The sequence below is a fragment of the Hippocampus zosterae genome, chromosome 2, assembly GCF_025434085.1.
Source record: "Hippocampus zosterae strain Florida chromosome 2, ASM2543408v3, whole genome shotgun sequence".
NCBI classification, from domain to species: domain Eukaryota; kingdom Metazoa; phylum Chordata; class Actinopteri; order Syngnathiformes; family Syngnathidae; genus Hippocampus; species Hippocampus zosterae.
This window is the reverse complement of record NC_067452.1, coordinates 20,341,880-20,356,322: the sequence shown is the minus strand read 5'-3', so window position 1 is coordinate 20,356,322 and position 14,443 is coordinate 20,341,880. Positions and strand designations below refer to the sequence as shown.

Here is a 14,443-nt window from a genome sequence, read left to right as displayed (position 1 = left end):
GCGGGGACTGCGTGAGCCAATCCAGTAACGAGAAATCTCCGTCCGTGATTCGTGGAGAAGCTCGGGCAGACGCCCTCCTGACCGCCAATCAGCGAGCATCTTGACGATTTCCCAAAGTGTAAGCATCAAATCTGCACGCTTCAACACGGAAGCTGCAGATCGGACGTTTCTAACTGCGCAGTCCGGGCACAGCATCTCCAGTCTCTTGCGCTTGTCTCGACTCTTTGTCCAGTTTTTTTGCGACCACGTTTGAATTATTAATAGGTGAGTGAATATCGAGCAATCGCGCTAGCTTGGATTGAAGCGTAATTATGTTAAATGATGGCGCTTTAGCCGTGACCTGTACCTCCGCAGAAGCTGACGCAACTCCACCAACGTGTTCTTTTTAAATGTCTCTGTTGATTATTTGGCAAAAAATTGATATTTTAGCACAAAGTGTATAATTTGCTGTTCTTACTTTTGCGGAAAGAGTGATAGTGAGCAGAGTGGCGAGGTTTTAAATTGGAAATTTGCTTTGTTCTGATGCAAGATTGCAACACGAGCAGCGTCTGGGTTACTGACGCACCTTCAAACACGTTGAGGTCTTGTTGCGTGTTTTCATTTTGTCACGTTGTGTTTCTTCGGTCTGCATTCCTGCTATTCATTCCTTTGTTATGTCTATCTGGGTTTGCTGCGTTGTACTTTCTGCTGACAGCGCAGCCAGGGCTTTTTCTTTTTTCAATTGAAAATGACCTTCCCGTAAATTATTGGTGTTTGAAAATCTAATGATGCCACAGAAAACTAATAATAAGAGACCTCCATATAAAAGTTACGGATCCCACAAATATAAATCTGATGTATCCTCTTTGGAACATTTAATTTGAAATTGTAGTCATGCAAAATAGATGATAAAAATATGGACTTCAAAACCTTTGAATAGGCCGACCACAATACTTTTATTCATATTGTATATAATGATATCTGCTGTGCCCTAAAAACAATTTAAATGTTATATATAGATGTGTGTGTGTGTGCCTAAGTAGACCCCTACAAACCGAAAGTTGGAGGCCTATACCTTATAGAGAACAGCTCGCATAAGTGTAAATGCATTTGTACACTTGAGTAGGTCTACCTGTTGACTTTATTCCTTTTCTTTTCAGAGTTAGATGCACTCAATGAATGATCATTAAAACTCAAAGAACAAGGGGTAGGGCTAGATAAGTTTGTTACTTCTTCCTACTTCCTTTGAACATGTAAATTCTACTGAATGATGACTATTTGGTTTTTTTTCATCTCTTTACTTCCTGACAAAATGTCTATATCTGTTTATATGTTCAATAAACAAAGAATGTTAGTTAGTTAGTTAGTTAGTTCCGCCCATTCCTATTTGGAACATTGGGCGACGAGTTTCCTCCATTTGGTCCGGTCAGTGGCGACCCTTCTTGCTCCATGCGAGCTGACACCCATCTCACTGAGGTCTTCTTTGGCAGTCTGTCTCCACGTCTTCTTTGGCCTACCTCTCTTCCTCTTTCCACCCTCTGGCATCCAGTCCTGGGTCCTGGGTATGACGTTAAACTGCATCCAACTGGTCCTCCAGGTTGGGGGTTGGGCGTGAGGTTAACAACCTCACCCTGTAAAAACAAAAACCTGTTACAGAAATGACGAGAGGAAGCCATTCCGGTAAACAAAGAATGATCACTGTTTAAATCAACACGTGATAACTGTGAAACTGGGTGCTATATCTAGTAGTTCCCAGCACAGCAGATAAAGTTCCCTAGTGCCATGCCACTGAAATTAGCAACTGAATGACATCTTTTTTTCTGATTCGCTTATCCTCACTAGAGTCGCCGGGCGTGCTGGACCCTATCGCAGCCATATTTGGGCAGTAGGCGGGGTTCACCCTAAACTGGTTGCCAACCGATCGCAGGGCACACTGAGACAAACAACAATTTGCGCGCACACCTGGGGACAATTTAGAGTGTTCCATTAACCTGCCACGCATGTTTTTGGAACGGGGGAGGAAACCGGAGAACCTGGAGAAAACGGGGCACGGGGAGAACATGCAAACTCCACACTGGAAGGCTGGAGTCGGAATCAAATATTACACCTTTGCACGGTGAGGCGGATGTGCTAACCATGAGTCACCCACCGGACCGCCTTGAATGACATCTGTTTCTTAGAATTATGATGATTATACAGTTTTATGCTTATAAATTTACATACCTTTGCAGAACTTACAACATGCACCCTATTCTTTGAAAGACAGTGTGTGATAAGATAAAACACATTACCGGTAGTTTTGAACTTGGATTCAAAGTAAAGTGTATGGAATTTCAAAATAGCACAACAAAAACAAAACAAAACATAGCAATGAGCAAGTAAATAAATAGATGGTTCAGTCATGTATAATATCCCGCCCCCCACCTTACCAGTATATCTCAAATTCTGCCAAGGTGTGTAAATTTACAAGCACAACCATATGTTAAAAAGGAAGGATGCTTGCAAGTGTAATAAGGCAAAGCATTTATAATCATTAGGCAAGGGAACATAGTCATTCATTTGTTTAAGAATGCAGGTGGCATAACATTTTGCTCTATTCATATCCATTTAAAATGATTCTTTAAAAAAAGTAGTTTTAAATTTAATTATAACAACAGCAGTTGTTTCTTAAGAACTAGATGGCTTTTTGTTCTTGAAATCAAATAGATTGAGCCAATATTAGCTAGAAGAGCCAGCATGATTTTATCTACATATTTCTGCATAATTTAAAACAAGCATTTTGGAGACACGGCCTTGTCAAAACATCCCAAGATAAAGAACTACAGCGTTCTGTGGGTGTGGGGTGGAACAGGAGTGGAATTCCATGTTATGCTCTATCTAATAGGCAAATGGCAAAAAAAATAATAATTTGTTTATTTTAATGTTTGATGCTTGTGAGGATTCTCTCTAGATCCAACTCTTTGTGCATAGAGAATTAAAAAAGTTGTTTTCCATAATATGTCCCCTCTCTCATTAAATGAATGTGTCTAAAAAGCAAATATGTGCTGAGAAAATAAACAATAACATTAACAAAGAGTATGTGCAGTGTAAAAAAACAGCCTGGGATTAATTATTGTTGGCACGACCGGACATGAATGGTTTAAGAATCATTTCAATGTGCTTTTTTTATTGAACTGCTCTTTTTTGGGGGGGGGGGGCGTTTTCCTATTGCTCAATACTCCCAAATGAGAAGTGCATGGTCTACGTCAGGGGTGTCCAAACTTTTTGCCAAGGGGGCCAGATTTTATGTGGTAACATGTCGGGGGGCCGACCTTGGCCGACATTCTTTACATTGAACAACAATATTGTTCAACAAATTTTAGTAAGCCAGTCTGTTTCACATTTCCATTTTTATTTTAATTTCAACAATCTTAAGAATTTCTTTTGGTTCATTTGAAACAGGTATATCACATGCAACTGCTTATTCACTTGACTTTTTCTTATACAGAAGTCTCCTGAGTGCAAATTGATTGATTTGAAACATAAAATGTATCACCATGACTTTTCAATAGTCACAAAACCTTTGACTCGAACAACAGGGAAATGAACAAGCAATACACATATCCACAACTGCAAGGATCATTTGAAATATGACATATCAGTCAATATAAACACGGAGTGATGTCTTGTTAACTCGTGAGTGATGCCCTCTAGTGTCTAAATGCTATTACTCATTTAGTGAATGCTATTACTCATTTAGCCACTAGAGGGAAGCAGTACTCTATGAAACATCACTCCCCAGTCTACCGAGACCTCAGTCAATGCAACACGTGTTCCATTGCGCCCAACCTGCGGGCCAGACGGCACTGATTTTATGACAGGGGCCGAGGGCCGGATGAAATTCGACCGCGGGCCGGACTTTGGACACACCTGGTCTACGTCCTTCCTCAACTGGGCTATTGAAAAAGTTGCTCGAAATGTCAATTATTTTGCCTGGATCGTTGAATGGCAAAATTTCTTGAACATGGCATTTTAATCTTATGTTTTTTTTTTCTTTTTTCTGGTTCTTCCAAAGCAAGCCATGCCGTCAGTTCCCTTGTCCAAAGAGGCCCCTCTCCAAAGCCCCAAATGCCCCCACACCGCCAAGCTACTTCACCAACCCAACGGTGAATTAACACGACGTGAGCTCCCGCTTAAGGGGCTTGACAGTGCGCCGACGGCGGAGGATAAGGCAGAGCCGAACGTTGGCATTCAGAGGAAATGGATCCGCCCGGACCTCCCTAGCCGCTGCAAGTGGAGCCTTGGGGCCTCACAGGCAGAATCCCCTCACGCTCAAATCCCACGGTGAGTGGGAAGAAAATTCTCATTTAGTTTAGAAGAAAATGCTTCGATCAAACGAAATGGCGTGACAGAACAGCCCTTGCCAGTTGAATGATAATTTTTGTCATGCATGTGTATTTGCTGACACGCGTGCGTTATTATTTTTATGCTGACAGAACGCCCGCGCCTGCCATCCTTCCGAACATTTTGCACAGGATCGGTGACACTCCCCTGGTGCGGATCAACAAAATCCCAAAAGCATTTGGACTCAAATGTGAAATATGTGAGTCTCCGTCCACAAGGGATAATCTTCCACCGTGAGGTGACACTTGTTTTTCACTCTGGCCTGAAGACGACATTATCCTGGAGGAAATTAATCACCGCTTTACCGAATAATGGTGCCCTCATTAAGGGGTCAAGAATAGGTTAAAATTGCGATTTGCTATCTCAACTGACTTGTAACTAGAGATGCCCAGTACCTTAAAATCAGGCGGGTATCCTATCCATACCTGATATCGGTGCTCGTCCATGCCTGACTTGTAACTAGAAAAATCCGTAAACGGAGTCACTCATATAGCCAGGAATCACTGTATCCTGGCAGCCATAGTATAAAGTAGTACGGAAAGTTGTTTATTGTAGTGGAAATTTTATAATTAACAGTGTTAACTTGTATCACATATGCTATCTGGAAGGGTTGCCACACAAGCTCGTTGCTGTGCAAGTTTATGGTTTTCCTCTGCTTTATAAATGGACATGCCAAACGACATCAGCTGCAAAAAGATGTCAAGAAGGGAGGGAACCCTCCCCATCTTATGCTCATGTTTTTCTACGGTCAACTGCGTATGCCCAATGACAATGAAGTATTGTATAACATAACCCATACAGGCAACATGTTTAAAGTTTGTTTTACCCTTTAACCCGTCCCAAAAAGAAGAAAATATCGTGTAAGAGGAGCCGCACCCCACTGCTTGGGGAGTCGCTCCATCACAGATATGTAATTGGTGTTTCTCCATCAATTGTAGCTGAAATCAATCTAATCGTTTCATTGTCTTGGTAGTGGCCAAGTGTGAGTTCTTCAATGCGGGCGGCAGTGTCAAAGACAGGATCAGTCTGCGCATGGTGGAGGACGCAGAGAGAGCGGGTGTCCTCAAACCAGGAGACACCATTATCGAGCCCACCTCTGGGAACACTGGTAGTTAAGCGCACATGTTTGTGTTCACAAGTGCATGCGTTGCTATCACAAAAGGTATTTTAATGAGATGAAAGCAGAAGCCTCATAAATCTTGTTTGCTTATGTTGAGGCATTGGATTGGCTCTGGCCGCAGCCGTGAAAGGTTACCGCTGCATCATCGTCATGCCGGAGAAAATGAGCATGGAGAAGGCGAGTTTGTCTTGGCCACACACTCACTTCCTCCGCCCTTTTGAGACTTGTTTGTGAACTTTCATTTAAAATACCCTTTCTCAATGCAGGTGGATGTCCTAAGAGCACTCGGAGCCGAAATTGTGCGCACGCCGACCAGCGCTCGCTTTGACTCCCCCGAATCCCACGTGGGAGTTGCCTGGCGCCTGAAAAACGAGATCCCCAACTCCCACATCCTGGATCAGTACCGCAACCCGAGCAACCCACTGGCTCACTACGACACCACAGCTGAAGAAATCCTGGAGCAGTGCGACGGTACGAGACATCCACGCCATGACAATCAAATACAAACACCGCACTCTGATGGCATGGCCTGTTGGGATCGCTTGCTTGATACTTTCTTTTCTCCCTCTCTCGACAGGTAAACTGGACATGCTGGTGGCAGGAGCTGGCACCGGAGGAACCATTACAGGCATTGCCCGCAAACTAAAGGAACGTTGCCCCAACATCAAGGTAATCAGTTCCCAGAAATTACAGTGGGGATTATTATGTAGATCCGTCCCGTTTTCTTCCACTTATTTGGGATGATGTCATGTGGGAAGCGGTTTAAGCAGGGACCCCCCGACTTGCTTATCCCTTGCCACTTCGTCCAATACCTCTGGGGGTATCCCAAGGCGTTCCCAGGCAGCCCTGGAGACATAGTATCTCCAGCATATCCTGGGTCACACCATGGACCTCCTACTGGTGGGACATGCCCGGATCACCTCACTGGGGAGGTGCCTAGGAGGCATCCGAATCTGATGCCCGAGCCACCTCCTCTGGCTCCTGATGATGTTGATGAGTAACAGCTCTACTCGAAGCCCCTCCCGGATGAATGAGCGTTTCGCTTCATCTCTAACGGACTGCCTAAACACCCAGCAAAGGAAAATACTTTCAGTCGCTTGTATCTGCTATCTTGTTCTTTCGCTCATGATCCAGGTGAGGGTAGGAATGTTGAGAGTTTTGCCTTTCAGCTCTGCTCTTTCCCCACCATGACAGGCCATTACGGCGTCAATATCGCTGCAGACGTCAATGCCCTGCTCCATTCTTCCCTCACTCATGAACAAGACTTAAAGGGAGGATCCTGCCAGGATGTCCCATTTCTTTACTCAAAAACTTTGGTTATGTAAAATTTGATCAGGAAAATTATATTAGCCTGCATTTTCAAGTTTTATCACTTTGTTTTGGAGAAATTACTCAAAAACAAACCACTCTCAAAGCGCCCCTTTCTAGTCCGCAATTTAGCCACAGTCCGGTGGTATCGCTCCTGACAGGATGACGAAGCACTTGGTTGGATGGACATGGCCAAACGCCAGCCGATGTTTTCTACTGAAACAGCTGGCTGTCACTGTCTGGCCCAGCCAAAGATCTTGATTCTAACTTGTTAGAAGAATGCGTGAATCCGATATGGTCAACTGTCAGCTCGGACTAACTTTGGAACGTGTGCCTTTAGATTGTTTGTGTGGACCCATTAGGCTCTTGCCTCGCAGAGCCAGAAGAACTGAACAAGACGGATCAGACCCAGTACGAGGTGGAGGGCATCGGCTATGACTTCATTCCTACCGTACTCGACAGATCGGTGAGTTGCACCGGCCTTTCCCGACTTTTCTTCACGCGTGCTTGTTTGTCTGTGATAGTCACTGATGTCTTCATTTGGCGTTGTCAGGTTATTGATAGCTGGTATAAGTCCAATGACGAGGAGTCCTTCAATATGTCTCGAATGCTGATTAGGGATGAGGGCTTGCTGTGCGGTAAGCGCTTGCACATCCCAACCAGAAACATACCCGAAGTAACAGTAAATATTATCACCATCATGCTAAGCTTATCTTAGCATGATAAGCTTATCTTACTTTCACTTATCAGTGAAAGTGATTGTGTGTTAAATAGGGGGGAGCTCTGGCACCGCCATGGCAGCTGCTGTCATTGTTGCCAAAGAATTGAAAGAAGGACAGCGCTGCGTGGTCATCCTTCCAGACTCCGTCCGAAACTACATGTAAGGCATCAATTAATTATAAAGCAGGCCGGACGGGCGCTCGCGTGGTTTGGCAGCTGCCTCAAAGCAGGAAGGCTGTTAGATTGCGGTTTTGGATATCACTTCAAATTTCTCCACTGACCACCCTCTGCAATTGGTTTCCCTATTTAATAATGAACACATTTTCCCTTGTACCATATTTAGACCATGTTGGTCTGCCTTTGCTGTAGTTTTGGAATAATAGATCGTCAGCACGTTTATTTATGATTTGAGCATAAAGGTATACCGGTACTCTTCACCGATGGGTATATTTCATTGATGTCAAGCAGTGACAGTATATCCCATCGGTTTGTTTACTATGCATTCACTTAAGGTGTGACGTGTGTCCGATTTTTATACACATTTGGATTAAGCCTCATTTTGAATCATGCACTGAAGCGTATTTGAAATGTACCACCAGAACCATAAAGTATGAATCTGCTCATCCTGTGATTGGCAGGTGATCAGTCTTGTCGTCCTGACCCTAAACAGATTCATCAGTATAGGAAATGGATGTCTATAGGGGGCCCAGAAGTTTCTTTTTTTCACCAATGTATCAAACCAGTTTAGATTAATGATGAGCTCTGATCAACTGGATTGGGTTAGAAAAAAATGAATTTCCAAATGCTTTCTACAAGGTCCAAATTCCTGAGCGACAAATGGATGGTGCAGAAGGGCTTCCTGAGCGAGGAGGAACTCATGGTGAAAAAACCCTGGTATGTTGCAAGTTACATTTTCAATCTCAACGTGCAGTCCTTTCATATGTAAATCGGACATTCGCTGAACAGATGCACAATCTCTCTCTTGTTGGTCAGGTGGTGGAACCTACACGTGCAACATTTGAACCTGTGTGCACCTCTCACTGTCTTGCCAACTGTAAGCTGCCAGAGGACAATCCAAATCTTGAAAGAGAAGGGCTTTGACCAGGCGCCCGTGGTGGATGAGTCCGGGTGTGTGACCTGGTAGCACATAAATGGCAAATGTTTACCATGGTGAAATGCTTCATTGTGCGTTTTTGTCCCGATGTTTAGGGTCATCTTGGGTATGGTGACTTTGGGGAACATGCTGGCTTCTATACTTGCAGGGAAGATCAAGCTGTCAGATCCGGTTAGCAAAGTGCTCTACAAGCAGTTCAAACAGGTTGGACTAAATTCTCATGATCCCTTTTAAATCAAATGTCCGATTGGATTCTTTTCTTTTCATATTTCTAGTCAAGACTGGGCAATAAAGCCTTGATTTGCCAAATCATCTCGTTTGTTTATTGATTTCAATGTTTAGTTACTTTGGACACATTCAATAAAAAACTAACAGATATGCTCAGTTACTACAACGATAAGAAAACACAAATAATATGTGGTGACTTTAACATTGACTTATTAAACCCAAATAGACACAAAAAAACAACTGACTTCATAAATACTATGTACAGCAACAGCTTTTTCCCAGTAATCCTGAAACCTAGCAGAATAACAGTTGACACGGCCACATTAATAGATAACATATTTATAAATAAGATTGATCATAAAATGGAAAGTGGACTTCTCATTAATGACATAAGTGACCACCTGCCTGTTTTTGCAGTTTTTCATAATTATTTCGATAGAAAAGCTAAATCAACAACTCGTATAACAGAAATAAGACTACGAACCCAACGTTCCATCGATGCCTTTAAGCAAGACCTAGAAAAACAAAACTGGACCGAGGTCTACTCAAACGAAGACCCAAATACAGCGTTTGAAGTATTTCAGTCTACCATAATCTCCTTATATGATAAACATTTTCCATTAACTAAAGTTTCCAAAAAGTATAAAGACCCAAGTAAGCCATGGATAACGAAAGGCATAGAAAACGCATGTAAAAAGAAAAACAATTTATATAAATTGTTTTTAAAATTCAGAACTGAAGAAGCAGAAAAAAATATAAGACCTATAAAAATAAACTAGTAAATATTATAAGAACCAGTAAAAGAGATCATTATCATGCACTATTAGAGCAGAATAAAGATAACACAGAAGACATATGGAAAATACTTAACCAAGTAATCAGAAATAGTCCTAAAAAATGGATTATCCAGAGTATTTTATCAAAGGCAAAAATACTATTTTGGAAAAAACTGCAGAAATAGCAACTGAATTCAATGAGTATTTTGTCAACATCGGCAGTAACCTAGCAAAACAAATTCCTGATCCAACAAACCTGTTTGAAATAGATAGATACGTAGAAAAAAACTCCTCCACAATGTTCCTTACTGCAGTAAAACAAGAAGTATCAAATATTATAAAAACTTTTAAAAATAAAAAGTCAACTGATTGCTTTAATATTGATATGACAATAATCAAGCAGATTATAGAATATGTAGTGCGACCTTTCACGCACATATGCAACCTGTCATTCAAAGCTGGTATCTTTCCATCAAAAATGAAAATTGCTAAAGTTATTCCAATCTATAAAAGTGGAGAAAAACATCTGTTTACAAATTATAGACCAATATCACTACTACCACAATTTTCAAAAATATTAGAAAAACTATTTTCTCGCAGACTTGATAGTTTTATACAAAAGCATGCGCTGTTAAGTGAGAATCAATATGGCTTCAGGGAAAAACGGACCACCTCAAAGGCAGTTATGGAGTTTGTGGAAGCAATAGCCACTAATATAGACAACAAAGAATTTACTGTTGGGGTTTTCCTAGATCTAAAAAAAGCTTTTGACACAATAGATCACAGTATATTATTGAAAAAACTAGAAAGATATGGCATTAGAGGTGTAGCTTATAAATGGATAAAAAGTTATTTAGAAAACAGATATCAGTACGTGCAACTCAACAATAAAAAAACGAATCAACTGAAAATCACTCATGGAGTACCTCAGGGGTCAGTGCTTGGTCCAAAACTATTCATCTTATATATAAATGATATCTGCAAGGTCTCAAAACTATTTAAATGTGTCCTATTTGCTGATGATACAACTTTCTACTGTTCTGGAATAAATCTGAAACAGCTCCTGACAACCGTAGAAAACGAATTAAACAAATTAAAAAACTGGTTCGACAGAAATAAATTGTCACTTAACCTGAAAAAATCGAAGTCAATTGTTTTTGGCACAAGATCAATCAAACACCAACCTAAAATTATGGTAAACTCAATTGAAATAGAAAGAGCGTATGAAACCAAGTTTCTCGGATTAGTAATAGACTCAAAACTATGTTGGAAACCACATATCGATAACGTAAAAAGAAAAATAGCCAAGACCGTAGGGATCCTCTACAAAACCAAGGAAGTGCTAAATAAGAGATCTTTGTACACATTATACTCTTCATTATTATTACCATACATGACCTACTGTGTGGAAATATGGGGAAATGCCTGCAAAACAAACACACTCCCTATTCTCAAACTACAAAAAAAAGCAATTCGAATTATTAATAGATCAAAATATACGGAACCCACAAATCCACTATTTATCAAATTAAATACGATGAAATTTTATGACCTGGTTGACTTTAAAATCGCCCAATTAATATACAAAGCACACAATAACCTGCTCTGCCAAAACATTCAGAAGTTTTTTGAAATTTGAGAAAGCAACTATGAATTAAGAGGTACCAACTTATTCAAAAAACTCAAAACAAGAACAAACATCAAGCAAAGAAGTGTATCTAGCAAAGGTGTTAATCTGTGGAATAATCTCGAAACGGACCTAAAAATGAGTAAATCGCTTGCTGAGTTCAAAAACAAATTCAAAAAAATAGTACAAACAACCTACATCAATCAGAGTTAAAATGATAAATTCTGAACATTAAATATAATGATAAATCAGAACTAAGTTGATAAATAGAGAAAGGTATTGCAATATCCATTATGAATACAAGAGAAAATTGACACAAGAGTGCCAGGGTGAGGATGTATATAATCCCGATACAAACCAAAAGTTGTGAAAATATCACGGTTAAGGGTAAAGTATGAGCCTTAATGGAGACTTCTTCTTACTTTTTCTTTTCTGATTGATATAAAAATGATTTAGTAGATATAAACACATAACGGGGTAGGACTAGATACGTTTTTTTACTTCATCCTACTCCCTTGAACATAATAACTGTGTTGAATGAAGACTGATTTCTTTCTTTTACTTTTTTATCTACCTTATTTTCTGTCAAATTATTACTGTATATGTTTTATGTTCAATAAACAAACCAACCAACCAAAACTTTCATTGTATCATCATTTCAGATCCGCCTGTTGGACAACTTGGGAAAGTTGTCCCGAATTCTGGAAATAGATCACTTTGCCCTGGTGGTTCATGAGCAGATCCAGTGTAAGTTGTCGAAACATTTTGCTCCAGACTACCTGAAAAAATACACGTGTGTTTTAGATCACGCAACTCGGTATTCACAATTTGAAACAGATTCCATGTGTCTAAAGAACACATCCGTGGCATGCTTGTGGCAAAATACTCCAAGGATAAAACAAAACGAAAACAAACACACAGCACGTTTGATGCCATGGTAAAATAGGCTCATTGTATGCTCGGCGTATTTGCGGTGGCCGCCTGCTTGCTTACACTTGAAGAAGCCAAGTCAGAGTGTGGAAAACAAGTGAGCGCTTCAAATGAATTTTTGTCGGGCGTGGGCACATGTCCAAACAGAAACACTCCGTCAACAATTTCATAAAGCAACCCAGTGCGTGGCGTTTATACGAGTGGTGTTTATTAGACGCTAACACTAACATATACTACTACTTACTAACTTGATGATAATGCTGCTCCCCCTGCTCACCACACATACTTTAAAGATCAGGTGTGAAGTAAACTTGGCCAACCACCTTTTGAATAATACTGAAGGCTAAAACGGTCTCAAGCATACGTTGGGTTAGTTTTTTTTCAATGCAACCCACCAAGGATCATCGTTAGACACATAGTGTCACAGCATAACAACGAAAATGCTTGTGTTGTGCAATCACGTGACGTCATTTAGAAAATGCAGAGTCGCCAGTTAACCATTGAGTGGCCACTGCATTGTTGATTGTCCCGTTAACTACTCTTTGCCATTGTTATCGAGTTATTCGGCGTAATACATCGCTGCGTGGCGATGCGCTGTACACATTCAGACAAAGAGTTGTTTGAGTGGCCAAATGATAAAAAATGGGTCACAAAAACGGACCAGAAAATCGGAACAATACAGTTTTGTTCTCGCAATGCAAATGAATTTCACGCCAGTGTCCACGAGCGTTCTTTGTTACAAACACTTAGAAGACAGCTGCTTTCTTAACCGGATTTGCAAAAATGGTAGGTGTACTAATCAATGAAAACTCCGGCTGTTGTTTATGAAAACATCCGATTCAAAGGATTATACGTGTCCATGGATGTAATCCTGTATGAACATATTGCAAACTATATCAGTGCAATGGATGAAAGGCACTGTATCAATGGCTTTATTTATTCAGCATCTTTTCAATTTGCCGTGCGAGTCCTGCACTTATTGCTTTTCTTTTCCGTTGTACTTCTGTTTCAGACTTGGCAGACGGCTCTCCCAGTTTAAAGCAGATGGTCTTTGGGGTTGTAACCGCTGTCGACCTGCTCAACTGTGTCACAGGCCGTGAGCGGCGGGAGCGTTCTTTCTCCGATTCAACGGACGAGATGTGACTGTGAATGATGCAGAGCAGTACTTGTACAGTTCTTCCAGCGTCATCATGCATTACAGACATGTTGAGTTAATTTTTTTCTCAAGTATGATTTTTAAAAAAAAGGTGAGTATCGGGAGTCACTTTTCTATGTACGTAAACGTTAAATGTTGAAAATGTTACTTCATTCATATAACTTGACGATGGATCTTTTTTTTCAAGAAATTGATTGTTAAGAAGTAAATCTGCTTGCTGTGCATAAAGAGTTGTTTGTTCTAGTAGAAAGCTTTTGTTTATTATTGTAAATGGTTGAGACTTTGGTTTGAGAAAAGGGATATAAGAATGAAGACCAAGACGGTTACCAAAACTTATATTTAATGTTGATATTCATTTCTAGTTACAGTGCATGCGTTTGCTGCTTCTGCGTGGATGCAAAACATTTATTTTGGGTATCCTAAAGGAGGTATTTTTGCGTTCAACACATTGCCACTAGTTTCGAGGTGTCGGAGGAGAAAGTTGTTTTTATTGACTTGTTGTAATGTAATTCATGTTGATGGTTCAATAAAGATGGTGCACTCAGTTTAAACTTTCATTTGACAAATCTTAACTCATGCATCTTCAGATTGCTGTGGAGCACCAAGAGTGCCCAGAGGAGGGCCAAGGGTGCCCGGATTAAATCAATAAATATCCATCCACTCATTCATTATCTGATCCACACATGGCATGGGCATCAATCAATGTATAATTTAATAATTAAATGTGTCATGTTGTATTTCTGGGTGGCCCGGTAGTCCGGGGGTTAGCACAGTGCAGAGGTACCCACCGCGACCCTTGTGAGGATAAACGCGGTTCGGGAAATGAATGCATGTTGTATTCCTGTGTCAGTTAAAATATTTATGTAATTTTGATTTTGGGCAATCATTCATAAACTAGATATGTAATTAAACATCGAAATAGATTGAAATAAATCCTGACATTGAAATGAACTTATAAAAATATGCATCCATTTTCAACACTGCTTATCCGGAAAAGGGGCGCAGGGAGTTGCTGGAGCCTATCCCAGCTGACTTTGGGCGGAAGGCACACTACACCCTCAGCTTCTCGCCAGTCAGTCGCAGAGCACAATGCACAAAATAG

General features: G+C 40.7%; 1 protein-coding gene and 1 long non-coding RNA gene across 3 annotated transcripts; one reads left to right on the top strand and one right to left on the bottom strand.

Moving 5' to 3' along the window:
• Positions 1–91: 91 nt before the first annotated feature.
• cbsa (cystathionine beta-synthase a) lies at positions 92–13,885 on the top strand. Of its 2 annotated transcripts, none has more exons than XM_052056934.1 (15): positions 92–264; positions 4,034–4,302; positions 4,455–4,561; positions 5,336–5,470; positions 5,580–5,659; positions 5,749–5,953; positions 6,060–6,151; positions 7,131–7,256; positions 7,344–7,428; positions 7,565–7,670; positions 8,327–8,404; positions 8,504–8,638; positions 8,720–8,828; positions 11,918–12,002; positions 13,198–13,885. In XM_052056934.1, the coding sequence occupies exons 2-15, from the start codon at positions 4,040–4,042 to the stop codon at positions 13,326–13,328; spliced, it is 1,737 nt and encodes a 578-aa protein (XP_051912894.1). In that variant the 5' UTR covers positions 92–264; positions 4,034–4,039; the 3' UTR covers positions 13,329–13,885. The 2 variants fall into 2 exon arrangements, with proteins under 2 accessions (XP_051912894.1, XP_051912895.1); XM_052056935.1 differs by having other exon boundaries at positions 105–264; positions 4,038–4,302.
• LOC127595489 (uncharacterized) lies at positions 7,365–7,677 on the bottom strand. Its single transcript, XR_007961277.1, has 2 exons — positions 7,534–7,677; positions 7,365–7,503 (listed from the first exon to the last, which is right to left on the bottom strand). It is a non-coding gene; the product is annotated as an uncharacterized LOC127595489 (long non-coding RNA).
• Positions 13,886–14,443: the final 558 nt, after the last annotated feature.